The 14,446-nt window shown below is 39.3% G+C and overlaps 1 protein-coding gene across 2 annotated transcripts in view; it reads right to left on the bottom strand.

The window, feature by feature from the left end:
• Positions 1–677: 677 nt before the first annotated feature.
• UVSSA (UV stimulated scaffold protein A) overlaps positions 678–14,446 on the bottom strand; it is a 56,783-nt gene continuing 43,014 nt past the window's right edge. For both annotated transcript variants that reach the window (XM_026064597.1, XM_026064598.1), the window contains 3 exons: positions 13,889–14,000; positions 5,893–6,076; positions 678–1,304 (listed from right to left, as the gene is read on the bottom strand). In XM_026064597.1, coding sequence (XP_025920382.1) covers positions 1,211–1,304; positions 5,893–6,076; positions 13,889–14,000 — 390 coding nt within the window. In that variant the 3' untranslated portion in view covers positions 678–1,210. The remainder of the gene's footprint in view (positions 1,305–5,892; positions 6,077–13,888; positions 14,001–14,446) is intronic.

The raw sequence follows: 14,446 nt of genomic DNA, 5'->3' as shown, positions 1-14,446 counted from the left end.
TACAGAATCCATTCCAATTTGTGTTCTGTATTTTATTGGAAACATCTGCAGTTCAATTTGAAATTTAATTTCAAACAGGCCATCCGCCTGGATATTCCATATTTCTTTCACGCACAAAGCTGTATGAAACCTAGCAACAGCAAACTTGTGTCAGTGTTTGGTTCACTCCACTTAAGGCATGGCTATGGCAAGCAAAGCATGTGAGAGATCTGGCTAAGTCCTCAGCCAATAACAACATATTGGATCCAGCTGCTTAATCTCAATGTATGTTAAGTCTCCAGAGGCAGAGGAGAGTCCAGATGCTCATGTTTGTGTTTGGGTCCTTAGCTGCACTCTCAGTCCTGAGAGTGAGGTACTTTTAACTGATTCAAGCCAGGCAGCTCACTTGTACAGTAGGATGCATGAATAATTTCTAAACCCCTCATACTTTCACTTTGCGCTAGGGCTTTTCTGTATGACTGAAACTGCAGCACATTCTCTACAACCTTTCAGATCATGCTTTCCAGATGTAGCTGGTTATAAAGATATTGGAAGACTATCCTGGTAAAACAAGAAGCAGACCAGGACTAACTCAATCATTTCAGCTTCTCCACTGGTGCCATAGCTTCTGACTCCAAATTAGTCCCTGGACTTGCCGCAATCAAGGTTGATTCCATTCACTGTCAGAAGACATCCAGTCGATTTGGAGCTTTTTTAATATGCACACAAGAGGTCTTTAGGAGTACTGCAGGAACTGGTATGCTGCTTGATATGGTACATTTTCTAGAATAGTAAGCTGAGCAAATACTCTGCACTGCTACCTTATGTATAAATCTAATTGTTTTTAAGGCATCTTTCTGAAGGCAGGGAAGACGAGGCAAATTACAAGCACACTTGTTGACAAACAAAGTATAAAAATTACATGAGTCCATTAGAAAGGCAAAAAAAGAATCTGCGAATATTTTAATCAGAGTATGTACAAGCCATAAAACTTGTTCTAGTTTATATAAATTTCAAGTAGTTACCAGCTTGTTAAATGCATTCAGTTATATACCACATCTTTGCTAAAATTCATGTCCATGATCAAATAAGTTAGAAATTGATAACAAAAATAACCCCAGTAAAAATGCTTAGCACAATTATTTTAGTTTAAATATGAAGGTCTGTGATAAAGGCTTTGTACAGCTGCACTCTTGTTAATCCTCTTCTTTGCCCGTCATTTTATTACAATTTAATTCAGTGCATAGTTAAACTGGTTGGCAAACTTCTCATGCTTTCTCTGGTCCACTCGATTCATTGCTTTCACCACTCGTTTCATGGCACCTCTGAAAGAAAAAACAAAAAACGAATACAAAAAAAGTTATGTTGATGCTACACAGAGAATGTTTATGAATGTTATGGGGAAAAAAGAACTATGATTAATCACTATCAGGCTTCTGAACACCACACTGATGAGGCTGAACAAATTTGTCTTGTTAACCCAATTAGCTGCAGCAATACAAATAGTTTAATTCAGCAATGATTTTATTAACAGGAGTAAACAAATTAAAGTCTTTCAGTTTAATGGCTGTGCATTCCACCCTTCTAGCATTATTTCTGATAGTCACACATCTGAAGTTTGATTTTCAAAAGCATTTAACTGCTCTAGGAAGAAAAAAATAACTAGATGCACTTAATAGGATCTAAAACCCAGCCTCAGACAGCCTTGTGAAATCCAACGTGTAGAACGTAGAATGTTTTTTGTAAGGGAAGGGCTTGCTGTTCAATTAATGTACATGTAAGTCACTTAATGACTTTCTTTTCAAAGGTTCCTACAAAATGCTTCATCAGTAATGAGCAGAATAAGATCCTCTCTCACTCACACCACCAACATCCCTATTCCCTGAGCAGCGACTATCTAATATGCAAGTAGCAAACACTAGTTTAGGAAGACAGCAGAAATTATCATGTATCTATATGCAGAGAGGTAAGTTAATGTTGCAGAATAGTTAAGTGCTCAGAATTTAGCATACTCAGGACAACGTGTCCAATATCTTATGCTTACATGAAGTGGAATGGGACCTCTACTACCTGGTGATGGGCAGGCCTTCATGCCCTACGCAGTGCCTGCTGTGCTTGAAGGCTCTGGACAGTTCCCCAGACCAAAAAAGGAAATCAAGGAATGAATTTTGGGGCTCTTAAGCTTTCTGGTGCCCCTAAATCTGAACTGAGTGTGCCCCCAAGTTGCTGCTCTTTTTCTGCTGCTCTTTTTCTGCTGCCATGGTTTCTTCCTGGTAGAAGGTGCCCAGAGATTTCCCTTCTTTGGGAACCGGCTGCTGTGCTTTTGAACTGGGTGAAGAGATGCACATTTTTCTTCTCTCCACAAAGCTTTGAGTGGAGATCCTTGCAGTTGAGATTTGAGGGTGGGGGAAATGGAAGAACCTGATGCCTAAATAGCAAGAACAGGAGCAGAAGCAGGAGGTTCTTACAAAAGCTGTAGGGAGGGTGGGTCTAAACATCCTTTGAGTAAGAAGGCAGAAGGGACTCACAGCGTATTAAGATGCCACCCCTACCTCTGTTTATGAAGAATTAAGTTATCTCCTAATACTCCTCTGTAAAGGCCTAGATACTCTGCCTAACTGGGAGGTAAACCACCTAAGGGCATGGTTTGAGGGACTACATCCAGTTTAAGAAAACAGTGCTGACTGATGTGTCTGCTTTCATTTCTACATCAGAAGCCCAGTCCACACGTTCTATCCCAAGACAAAGTGAATGGTTTCAAGTCTACTGCAAATCTGTTAGACTCCACATTGTCACAGCCTGCCTTTCTCTATCGGCTGTGAGGCTGCTGCAGGTTGGGCTGTAAAATGACAATAGGACATCTACCGGGTAGTGTGCACTAGCATTTTTTCAGGATCAGGCCCTACACACTATTCTAGCTAAGCTCCTGTGGCCATATCTATGAGATGCTTACCGACCTCTGTATAGCTAACTGCTTTCTGTAACTGTTTCATTTTAAGAGCCATTTTGAAACATCTGAAAATAGACGATGCTTCTTAATAAAGCTTCTAAATGGTAGGATTCAAGATTTTCTCAGCAGCAACTGTAACCAAATCCAATACTCTGAAAAAACACCTTGGAAGCGGTATTCTTTTAACAAAATTCTGCCAATAAAGTTATGAGGAATAAGGAAAATGTGGTCATGGTTTTGCACTTCAAATATTGCCTAATTGGTAGGAGAAAAGTGAGCCTTTAGCACTGCAGAGTGGCCTTGACACTTTCATGTCATGTAGGTTTTACATTAGCACCATTGGATTGTGCAATACTGTAAATGAAATGAGATCCCACTTTGATGATTTGTGTGCAATTTCACTTAACTTTATTGGCAGACTAGAGCCTGGGTTTATCACCTATACATTTCAAGTAATTTGGGGTTGTTAAAAGGAGCCAAGGTTATCATCTTGTTTAGTGCTGCAAAGCATGGAACCTATTAAAACATGACAGGTTTGATTCCCCACGCCTGGCACTAACACACACTCAAAATCATTAGTACAAAGCATATTAAACCAAAAACAGGTTTTTAAATTTATTTTGTAAAAGCTGATATGAAATTCTGACTATTGGGACTGTGTGTCTTACAGACCTCTATGATCAGGTAACATGAGAATTTCACAGAAAATGTGCTGTTTTGTAACCAAAAGGAACATGCATTTGGTTTTGTTCTTATAACCATTACATTAGAGAAGGGAAAAGAGAGTTTAAACAAATACTGTGCCTTGGATGCTGTTCAAGTCATTCCGTATGTTTAGGGCATAACGCAGCATTAATGATTTTATAATAAYAACTTTACTTTTTGATTTGATAACTTTGCACTGTTTTTGTCTTGTTTTGACCATTTTATTTTTAACACGTGAAACTTTAAATATTTGCAGCTGCTTCCCATTTGAAACGAGCCAGAGCATGTTCGGGCAAATTTATGCTGCAGCCGTATCTAACATAGACTGGATATCAGAAAGAGCATAACAGAGTAGACATATGGAGCTACTATATATTGTAAAACCCATTCAGCTTAGTGAGTTTGTAGGCTCCCACTTGTATCTGAACTAGCTTGCTTGTTCACTTATGGTTATCTCATATATTTCTGCTTAAGTCATGGACACATCTTTGCAATGTCCAAATGCCAGTGGCAGTGTCAGGATGTCATGGGAGTGTTCTCTAGAAGCAAAATCTGTTTCAGAAAGAAAAAGATTTCATTTAACCTGTAGCATCCTAAAATTAAGTAAACAGAACTGTAAACAGGTTTCTACTAGCCTGTCTTTACTGCAGTTATAAATCAAGTTATCTGCATAACTAATGGTCCCTGAATAACAGTGGCCTGAAGCATTTTAGCCCTGCAGGTTCACCTCCTTTACTGCTCTATCAGCCAGAGTGTTAACCTCAGGGGACAGTCGACAGTGGCAACCTCAGACTCTATGCCCAGATTTGCCAACTTTAGCACCRTATTCACAAGCCCAGCTTGAGAGATGCAGCCAGACTGCAAATCACTTTGAACGGTGCCATGCCTGCAGTAACAATCCTGCACTGCTTAACTAAGTTTCTGTAATATTCTTGCTTCAGTGGAACCACTTTACTAACAAACTATCTAGAGTTTTAGAACTCAATTTACCTTGAGCTAGAGAGTTGGGGAGGGGGTGTCAAATTGTGAGAATATTCAATCTACTCATTGAGCTGTCATCACAGAAGAGCAAGCTTCCTTACAGACAAGTAGCTATAGGTTACATTTTTAAAAAGTAAAGGTAACAGTGCATAAATTATCTTGTGTGCATTAGTACCTAAATTTACTTCAATAAGCATAAGTTATGATATTTTAGAATCTTAAACATTTTTGATCTTTGTTTTTTTTGCAGTCCAAACAGTTTCTTCCATAGCTAGCAGTAGGCCAGGAGCTACTGTTTGCACATGTGCCAGGAGGAAAGGGAGAAGTATAGAAACAGCACCATCCTGGAAACAACACTGTGTCCACATGTCATTGCGTAGGGAACGCTCAGCTCCTAACTCGTACATTGAGAAGAGAAGAGGCCTGCAGCAGCTTCCACTTCTTCATATTAACAAAGGACAGTGAAGTGAACAAGACCATAATGTAAAGGTCCAAATATAGGGATATTTTTTATCCAGTTCAATTCATTCTCAGTAAAGGAGGAAAAAATGCAATGGCAGAATGTCCCTGAATAATATAGAAAGGAATCACTGTGTGTACATACTGGAATGGGAGGCACTCTATCAGGCTCAGCTACAAACTTAGCTTACCCAAGAGCAAGAAAAAATACACGGGAGTGAAGAAGCCCAGGCAGCAGTCAAAAGTTTTGGAAGGTCTCTGAACACACACTAGAGTCTTGAGAGCAACTGCCGAGACACTGCTACATGCCAAAAGCCAAGTGTTTTTGACAGATCCTTTTATTAATGACAGTTCTGCTCAGGACAGTCCATTTATGCCTTTCAAAAGGAAAAACTATTCACTTTCACTCCATCAACACTAGTGAAGTGTGTGTCTGCTGCTGTAAGTTGTGTCACTTTGAACACTTAATCTTCTTTTCAGATCCAGTACCATTTGCACCCATACAGTAGCAATCTGATTAATAAATGATAATCCAGAAAAGCCACTACAGAAATTAGAGGATTAAAAGAATTTAAAAAAAAAAAGAATAAAAAAAATAGCTTGTACATGGGAATTTTATAAGTTAGCTGCAAATGATTCTCTAAGAAATAACCCTGTTCATCACTATCTGCCAGTCCTTACCCTCCAGACAGATGGAAGGCATTCCTGCTCTGCATTTGGCTAAGAGAGCTAATATTTGCATGTTCAAGTAGAAACAGAAACTACCATTCAAAGGGAAACAGCAAGTTAGCAGGCTTTAGATAAGGCAAGCATCTTACTTATTGAAGACTTTCTTCTCAAGCCGGGAACGAGAAGTATTAGCCTGCTGCTTCAGGTCTGTCAGATTTGGATATTTTTTCTTCTTCCCTTTCTTTTTCCCTCCTTTTCCATTATTTTTAGAGGACCCAAGATCCACTCCTGTAGCTGCTTCAACTTCTCTCATGAATTCTGGATCTCGCCACTCTGTTTAAAAGAAAAAACACGCACTTTGAAACTCCAAACCCAAGTACAATTTGCAAGCTCCTAAGGTACAGGTTCTTGTCACCACTAGGCGAGAGCAGAATCACTGCGCTGTAGAAGTTACATACACAAAGGAAGGGGAGGATAAGACAGCGAGCCAAAACCACCGATCTTGATGAAAAAGCCCTGCCACTCTGGGATTAGTACCTATTATCAACTGCTATAGATAAAACTGTTCTGCAAGAAGACTTTAATCAACTTTTACAGCAACACAGTAGCAAAATTCCAAGGAGACTATTCCATGTAGGAGAGGTGACAAACATAGTGATCATTATTTATAAATTGAACAAAATGCCAACAATGTAGCTGAGGAGCTTATCTGCAGAAATAAATTTTGAATAAGCAAACTTAAAAATACGGAATATGTCAACTTTAGTGCAGAGTGGAGACTACTGAATGTTGCAACATTTCTGTACCAAAGAATCATATTTGCTTCAAAATATGCAACTGGTATCTGACATCAAAAGAGCATTCTTGAATAAGACGACATGACCCTGTTTCCATGTGCTTAATTTTGCATCCAAAAAAGATACTTCTTTTGAAGTATCCCACACTTCATTAGTTTAATTATCTAAATCAAGTTTCTTCTCTTGAAAATAGCACACGAGAGAATTTATCTTGTCGAAAACTTGTTTGACAGTTTTATCAAAGCCTTTAAGCTTCAGAATGCAAATAACACTGTAACTAGATTCTCATCACAGATGCCACAATAGGAAAAGGCATAAGCAATTTAGGCTAAACTCTTTGAGAAAGCAGTTGTCTTTCATTTTTGGTATAGTCTTACATATCAAAACAGACAGAATAAAAGTTAATAGTAAGAAGTAAAAATGTGGCTAGAGTATAGATAACTTTAAGTAGAAAAACTGAGCTGTGTAAACTTAGGAAAATGAGACCATTTTAAAAAACATTTTGAGAGTATGGGTTGGGAAGAGTAACAAATGCCACTTCAAAGAGTAACATAGTTCTAACTCAGCATAAATACGAGAAACATGGATTTTAATAACCAGTAATTGCCAATCATTTGTCATATAGGTTCATGTATGTCATTCAGCCTTTCTTATTTGCAGAAATTGTAAAATCAAACTGCTACTAAGCTTATTTATCACCTATGTAGATATGAAAAAAATATACAGTGCTAAATGACAATACAATTTCACTTATATACCGAGTTGGTCATTGAGTGTGACAAATATTGGTAACAACATTTCAAGAAGGTCAGTCCCGCTTAACAGTATTTAAAAGGATGTTGTTTAGGAGTACTAGAGCAATTCTCCAAGGAAAGGTTAAATCCAACCTACTAATATTATATATGAAAGCAAGGACGGGATAAAAATCCAACACAAACAAAAGGATGAGGAAAATGAAGCTGTATAGGAACTCAGCAGGAGAAATATAGAGGGAGAAAATAGAACACATATACTTGATAGATCATAAGACTTCACAGAGTTTATTTTTTTGAAGTGAAGGAATACAGAACAGCACAATTCAGATACAGGAACGATTAATCCAAGATTAAGGAAAACTGTCTAAACAGTTTATCTCCCAGTAATAAGAAGGCGTCACAGTTTAGGAACCCAGTGAATGGAGCAATTGTTTAAACACAACGAAAAAATGCCGGCATCCAGTAGAGATGAAATGAGCATTTGAGTAAAATGAAGGAGCAATTTAAAAGCCTTTGAGAAAAATCAATAGGATGCCAGGGAAGAGCAGCCTTTTTGAGCGCTGATGGGCCCCTAAAGCTCTTCATACATTGTTACTGAGTTTAGCAGCAGGGAAAAGAAAATTACACAGTTTGCAAGGGTAGGCGGGAATCAATACTGTAGTTAGTAAAGAGACGCTATTTCACATCTGACTGGCCAGCGGCCTGCCTTCACCAGCCTGTCCTGATACCTGTTTGTTAACAAGTCACTAAGGGCTGAAAAACCAGATACTCTTCAGGGTTGACACAAAAAATAGGCACTTAATTTGCTCCTGTGTGTGAACTATTGGAAAAGGATGAACACTGCAGATTAGCAGGTCAGCGTAATCCCTCATGATTCATTGTTTCAGGACCAAAGAGCCCAAAGCACCATTTTGTGGACATCTAGATAGAATCTAAAATTTTACACTAAGTTTAAAAAAAAAAAAAAAGCTTCGTAACAACAGTGATGGTGTTGCCAAAACACAGCCATTATCACATGAACTGTATTACTTTAACATAATTGTTTTCCCATTCTGCCACATAAGGATGAAAATAACCCCCCTCCAAGAGGAAAAAAACCCTAGGAAGTATTTTTGTGCAATTTAACCATGCAACTGATCCCCAAGTTTTAACGTTTGACATTTTTCAAACTGCGGTCTTTAATAAATGATGTCGTGGATCATAAGACCAAAGGGCTTATTGTACAGAACGGGTCTCCACTTGCACACTCGCAGCAGCGCTGGTCAGACTTGCTAACAGTACTTCAAGTCCTTTGCAAAAACAAACAAGCAAGCTGAAAGCAAACAAACAAATCCCACCCCCAACACAAACCCCAAACAACAACCGAAAAACCACCTTTTTTAATATTTCCATTAACATTTTAAAACAAATGTAAAAATACGGAGGCCCTGGGGGGAAAAAAAAAAGTGTCAGAAACAAAAAGCAATGGAGATAGATTGATATCTGGTATACATATGGCTTTAGAAAACCTTCAAGTTTTTGTCCAATAAATTAACTGCCACAGATTCTTCATCATCTCCCCCGACAGACAGGACGGACCTTTGCAAGACATCGCAGCGCAACAACAGCACTCAATAACCAACGCAGCAACGTCAGCACTGGTTTGGGACTAACACACGCATCCTGTGGGCCAGAGGTGAGAAGCCTCTAACAACACCGCGCTGACACTGTAATAAAAATAAGTATTATGGCTAGCCTAGAGCAACAGCAATTTCACAGAATAAAAGAAGAAAAAAAAAAAGAAAAAAAGAAAATCAATACTTCTCAGTGCAAGTGATTTTCTTTTTATATCAAGAGTACTCGTTTCTAGTTGGAAGCTAGTCCCTCAAGAAACACCTACTAGTTTAAGCTGCTGGTTTTAGTTTGTCATAACTAAGTTGGCAACTCTCCTTTTTAGCACAACATCCACACTCCTGGTCTGGCTTCGGGGGACCAGTGCGACCTTTCCAACGCCGCTGGATGGATGCCCGCTTAGAGACTTCACTCCATCTGGACAAGGATGGAGACTGCTTGCCAGCACAGCACCTCTTGACATATGCAGGCAGTGGAAGGTGCTCAGTAACGGCTGCCTTCACGTGGTGCTGGTAATGGGCCTAGCAGAGCTGCTCAAAGCTGGCCAAATCCGTATTATGGGAAGCCGGTCAGATCATTTATATGTTTAAATGCACCTTTATTCTTTTGGATAACTGACCAGCCTCCGTTGTTTATGCTCTGAGGAGGTTTCATGGGAAAGCTCAGGAGCCTCATTAATAATACACCTAACTTGGAGACTGATGAAACACTGAGTCAACTAGAACTGTAAGAGAGAAAAATGCCTCTCTCCTCCTTAAAGGAAGCACACTAAAAGGTATCAAAATGATAAAGCCTAATTGGGGTAAAGCTTTAATTAGAATACAGAATACTCAACTAGAACAAATAGTTTAAAACAGAGAAAACTAAGACCTGCTGGGAGAAGGCAGATTAATAAAAGCTTTGAAAACAAATCTGCCCCCTCCGATTACACACTATGTCTTTGCTGACTAGATCCTTCTCTTCAATCCTTCTTTGCAGTCCATCAGCCTCCAGGAGCTTCCTGGTCGCAGTCCCCCTCGGGCTCTGAAAATCTACCTTCTGTCCATCACTAACGAGGTTTCGTTGTACTACTGCAAAAAAGTCCGTTACTCCTCTTGGAAGTCTTCCTGCCTGCGTATTCTCTGCTCCCTTGCTTTCTCACTGCCTTATCTAGCAGGCCAGAGCTTCACTCCACCTAAAAATGTTCAAATAATCTTGGGGAAGGACAAGCCTTCACTCCAGAGTATTCCACCTGAGCGCAGCAGCCAGGACAGGGCCTTCGGTTTTGTTGCCAACCCCCCTGTTTAAAAACAAAATAGAGAGAGTACCGCACCGTAAACTGAACAACCAAATAACACAGGTGCTTCTGCTCCCTTCTCTGAGCCCAAACGTCATGCCTATCAGGACTTCCAGACTAGCCAAAACACCAGTGTAACAAATTAAAGCCCAAGGTGAGGGCTTCCCTAGTTCAGGGTATTTTCTAGCAATTCTGCACAGAAGCACAGCAAAAAAAAAGTCCCAAGAGTTCTCCTTCTAAAACATAACAGGAAATACGAATGAGTGGATACTGGAAAAACAAGTTCCCGCAATGTGACAACAGAAACACACTGCCAATGTTCATGGTAACACAGTGGTCCTAATATTATTGTTATGTGACATAAATCACAACTGCTAGGGACCAGCAAGGTTAGATGACTTTTTTCAGAAGCATAGGAACAGTTGCTATCAAGCATTTCCCAGGAAATGGGCATAATTGTTTTTAATATACATGCTCCTCATGATAAAGGATGTAATTCATCTGTTTGGAAAGTGTTAGGCACATTATGAGAACTACTGGAAATAAAGAACAAATGCAACTGTTAACCTTGCAATTGTTTATCTTACTCTTTGTATACATGCATCCATATATATATCACATAAGCAAGAATCACTGCAAATGAACTGCAAGTTAAAATCGACAGGAATTAAAAGGAAAGAATGGGGCTAGCAATGAAACAGAAACACAATCCAGTTCTGAGGATCTTAATTTGCGTCTTTAACTGCAAAAAACAAAATCTGCTCTCTTCCTCCGTATAGCCAGCCTCATTTGTTGTCCAACTGTGTACTGAGATGAGGGAAAGATCCTACAGGGCAAATTTTATATGATCCAGACAACAACATAAATGCACAAATAAAAGGGAGTAAGTTTACTAGGGTGTAAGAGCAGCGATGTTTCTACTTTGCAAGTACATGATTTCACAACTTTCATAGTTTTTGGAAATAATTTCCCAGGTTGTTCAAAATCGTCATGTTGAACCACGCTGCCTAAGTTATTGACACGATTGGGTCTCAAGATCTTAGGCACAGAGGATAAATAGGGCAAAGACAACAGTAATTCTCTCTGTGAGCTAGTTATTAAATTAAGAAAACAAGGGCATTGTGCCAGTAGCTTTTACCAGCACTTCCTGAGCTGTAGGACAAAGTTAGGGATTAAAAATCCTAAAACATAACCCGTAGTCTCAAAGGTTTGCATGTGGTCTAGTGATTGCTGACTGCATGGCTAACTCCTCCCATTGCTATCCGCAGTATCCTTCAGTTCCTGCCCTTCTCATGTAGGGTACTCGTCCCTGCTCAGTAAAAAGGTCTGGGAAATGTGTAGACAGGTTATTAACAGCAACCAGCAGAGCTGAGACTGAAACTTCAGGTATCTTCTTGTCTCCCAAGCTCATTTTCTTCGCAGAACTTCACAGATCTTTTTGCTACTCCTGTTCTGCCTGCCTGTTTCAGTTTGAGAGGGGATTCTCTGGGCATTTTAGGTGTGTAGGAGTTCTGTGGGTTCAAATATTCATTTAAACACAAAGAAGAGCCAGCAATGCTAGCAGCAGACCTCTATCAAGCTCTGAGCACTTTTAAGTGTCACAAATTTAAATTGACCACATAATTTTCTGTTCCTAGCCCAGAAGTTTACTGGGAAAAAAAAAAAGATTTAAGAAAAAAAGAAGCAAGGAAAGTTATTTCAAGGTTGATTCATTTCTCTGAAGTGCCAACCATAGTTGCTGAAGCTTTTAAGAAAAGAAAAAACAACACAGCCCTTGCAAACCCTTAAACCCAAAACTCAGAGCACACATAGGAAAAGTTCAGGCCAGGTGATGGAAATCTGCCTAAAGGGGCAGACAGACATTCCTGCCCCTCCATGGATGGCAGTTAGACAGGAACCCCCCGAGCTACCTGCGGAGCTGTCTGTTGTACACAGAGAAGTTCCCAGGAAGGATGCTCCTCCCCTCCCACCCCAGTTTCTCTTTCTCCTTTTAGGTAAGCTATGTGCCCCAATGTACAAATCATATTTAGATCTGCCTTTGGCTGTATGTATAATCCTCTGAGTAGCTGTGTAGAGCCACGAAGACATCTCCCCAATTACAAACAGAATCCTTTATACAGGTTGGAGTTAGCATGGGGCTCTCAAGATCAGCTGTTTTAAAATTAAATTTTTATCTTAAAAAAGGTGTTTTCCAGACCCTCACAGCAGCAGTTATGCTCATGCAACATTTTCTTCACATTCATAAGGGCCAAAACAATTTTGGCTTAATAAAAGCTGCGGTTTTCAGGATACATCTACAGTGTTTGCACTTTAATGGAATCCAGGCCAAAGTGGCATTTGGAAAAAGAAATACTAGCAACGTAAATCATAACTGTTACTACAAGCCATATCTAACACAATAGCCACGAATTTTACAAGTTCTTTTAGGTACTAATCTTCAGCCCATGTCATCACAACTCAATGAGCAATGGTCACAAAAGCCTCCTTTTCCCCCTTGTTTTCCTCCATTAAATCAGTTTCAGCTAGTTGGAAACATTCTAAGCGGTTCTGCAAAAAAAAGACAATTCATCAAAACAACCTTTTCCACTTGATCATTTCAGTTTCTACAAAACTGCAGAGAAAGGTTCAGCAGATCCAGATTATTTTTGTTGAAACCATGAAAAAGAAAAATCTGTCCCATAGGGCTGAACAGCTTGAACACATTCCCTGGGGATGCAAGAGATGAAGGTTCAAGTCCCCAGAATGACCTGAACCTCCCAAAACTCCAGGTGAAGAGTTGACTATCAAGTAACTTCCTTTTTGATCTCTCTCCCTCTCTCTCCCCCACAACTTTCTGTTCTCTCCCCATTTCTCCCCACCTATTAAACCTGCCTTGCTGGTTTTCATGGAAAAAAAACCCTAACAACAAACAAAAAAAAAACCCCTTTGAAACATTCTGGTTTTGTCACACTGTGAAATGGTAAATAAACATATAAAAAAAAAGTAAATCCTAACAGCAAGAAAGAAAAATGGTCCCCAAGAAGATCCCAAACTCAGCACTACCTGCTTGCCCACCAAAACTGTGATTACAGCTTGTACAGGCACTTCTGAGCTAGCTCACTGGACTGCCAAGGAGATCTGCGCAGTTCAAAGCCTGCTGAAAGAAACCTGATACTGATACCTAAACTAGTTTGTTTAAAACTAGCGTAGTTATTGCTGCACGAGCCACATCACACCTTTACACAGTGGGGCAAGCAGTGTGTTAGCACTGTCCCACGTGCTGGGCTTCAGTTAACTGTAGTCTGTTCAACAGCCGATTAGTTTAAGACTAAAAGAGAGATGTGATTTTGGACTTGAACAAAAAAACAACCAAACAAAATCACTTTTGGTAATATCTGGAAAGCAGCCTCAGCTTATAAAATTTTATGTACTGCCACCTTGACCAAAAAGTACTTGCACTTGTAAAGTCTTCGGGAAAGGCTATCTTTATACACAATTAGGTGCAAGATAGCAGTATCTGTTGTGTTTTAGTACTGAACAGTTTTCTTCCAAACTCTTGCCTGTGACACTAAATTATGCCCATAAAGCAATTGCTTTCAGTGAAGGAGTAGATTAAAAAACAATGTTAGTATCTTATGCTTATATTCAAGGCTTATCTCCCACCTCAATCTACTATTTTGACCTTTTTTTTTTTTTTTTTTTTTAAAGATGTAATGTAGACACAAACCTGGCTGGGCTGCTTGCTTCTCAAACTGCATCTTTTCTTCTCTGGCTCTGTCCTCTGAGTTAAGAGGAATCCCAGATTCATCCCGAGGAATTATCTTTCCATGGAAAGGGCACTTCAGAAAGAAAGGAAAAACTCTCAAAATTTCTGAATGAAAAGAAAACTTTTTCATGTAATTCAGCATAACTCATAGCCAGACACTGGAATGAAATGATAAAACTTACACCTGATCCCCAGTCCCCATTAGAAGGCGTTAGGATCCCTTAAACATCACACATTGAATATATTCAGAATGTCAAAGAGATAAGCTCTTTATGATAGCAATTCCCATTTTCAAGAGGCCAGGTAGCATATCCTGTCACCTCTGGAACTAATGCTACATTGCACTTTGTTATTTAAGCTGTTTCCCTATCATGTAACAGTTCCATTTAAAGTATTTTTAGCACATTCCAATCCTTCAATCTTAGATAATATAGGAAGAACTGGAATATTAGAACAAAGTATTTAAGCAAAGCATTTCTGCTCAAAAGTGCTCATAATTTGAAGTTGCGTAGGATTTGT

The sequence above is a fragment of the Apteryx rowi genome, unplaced genomic scaffold (assembly GCF_003343035.1).
Source record: "Apteryx rowi isolate R43461 unplaced genomic scaffold, aptRow1 scaffold_22, whole genome shotgun sequence".
In the NCBI taxonomy this organism is placed as follows: Eukaryota; Metazoa; Chordata; class Aves; order Apterygiformes; family Apterygidae; genus Apteryx; species Apteryx rowi.
This window is presented reverse-complemented; position numbering and strand designations above follow the sequence as displayed.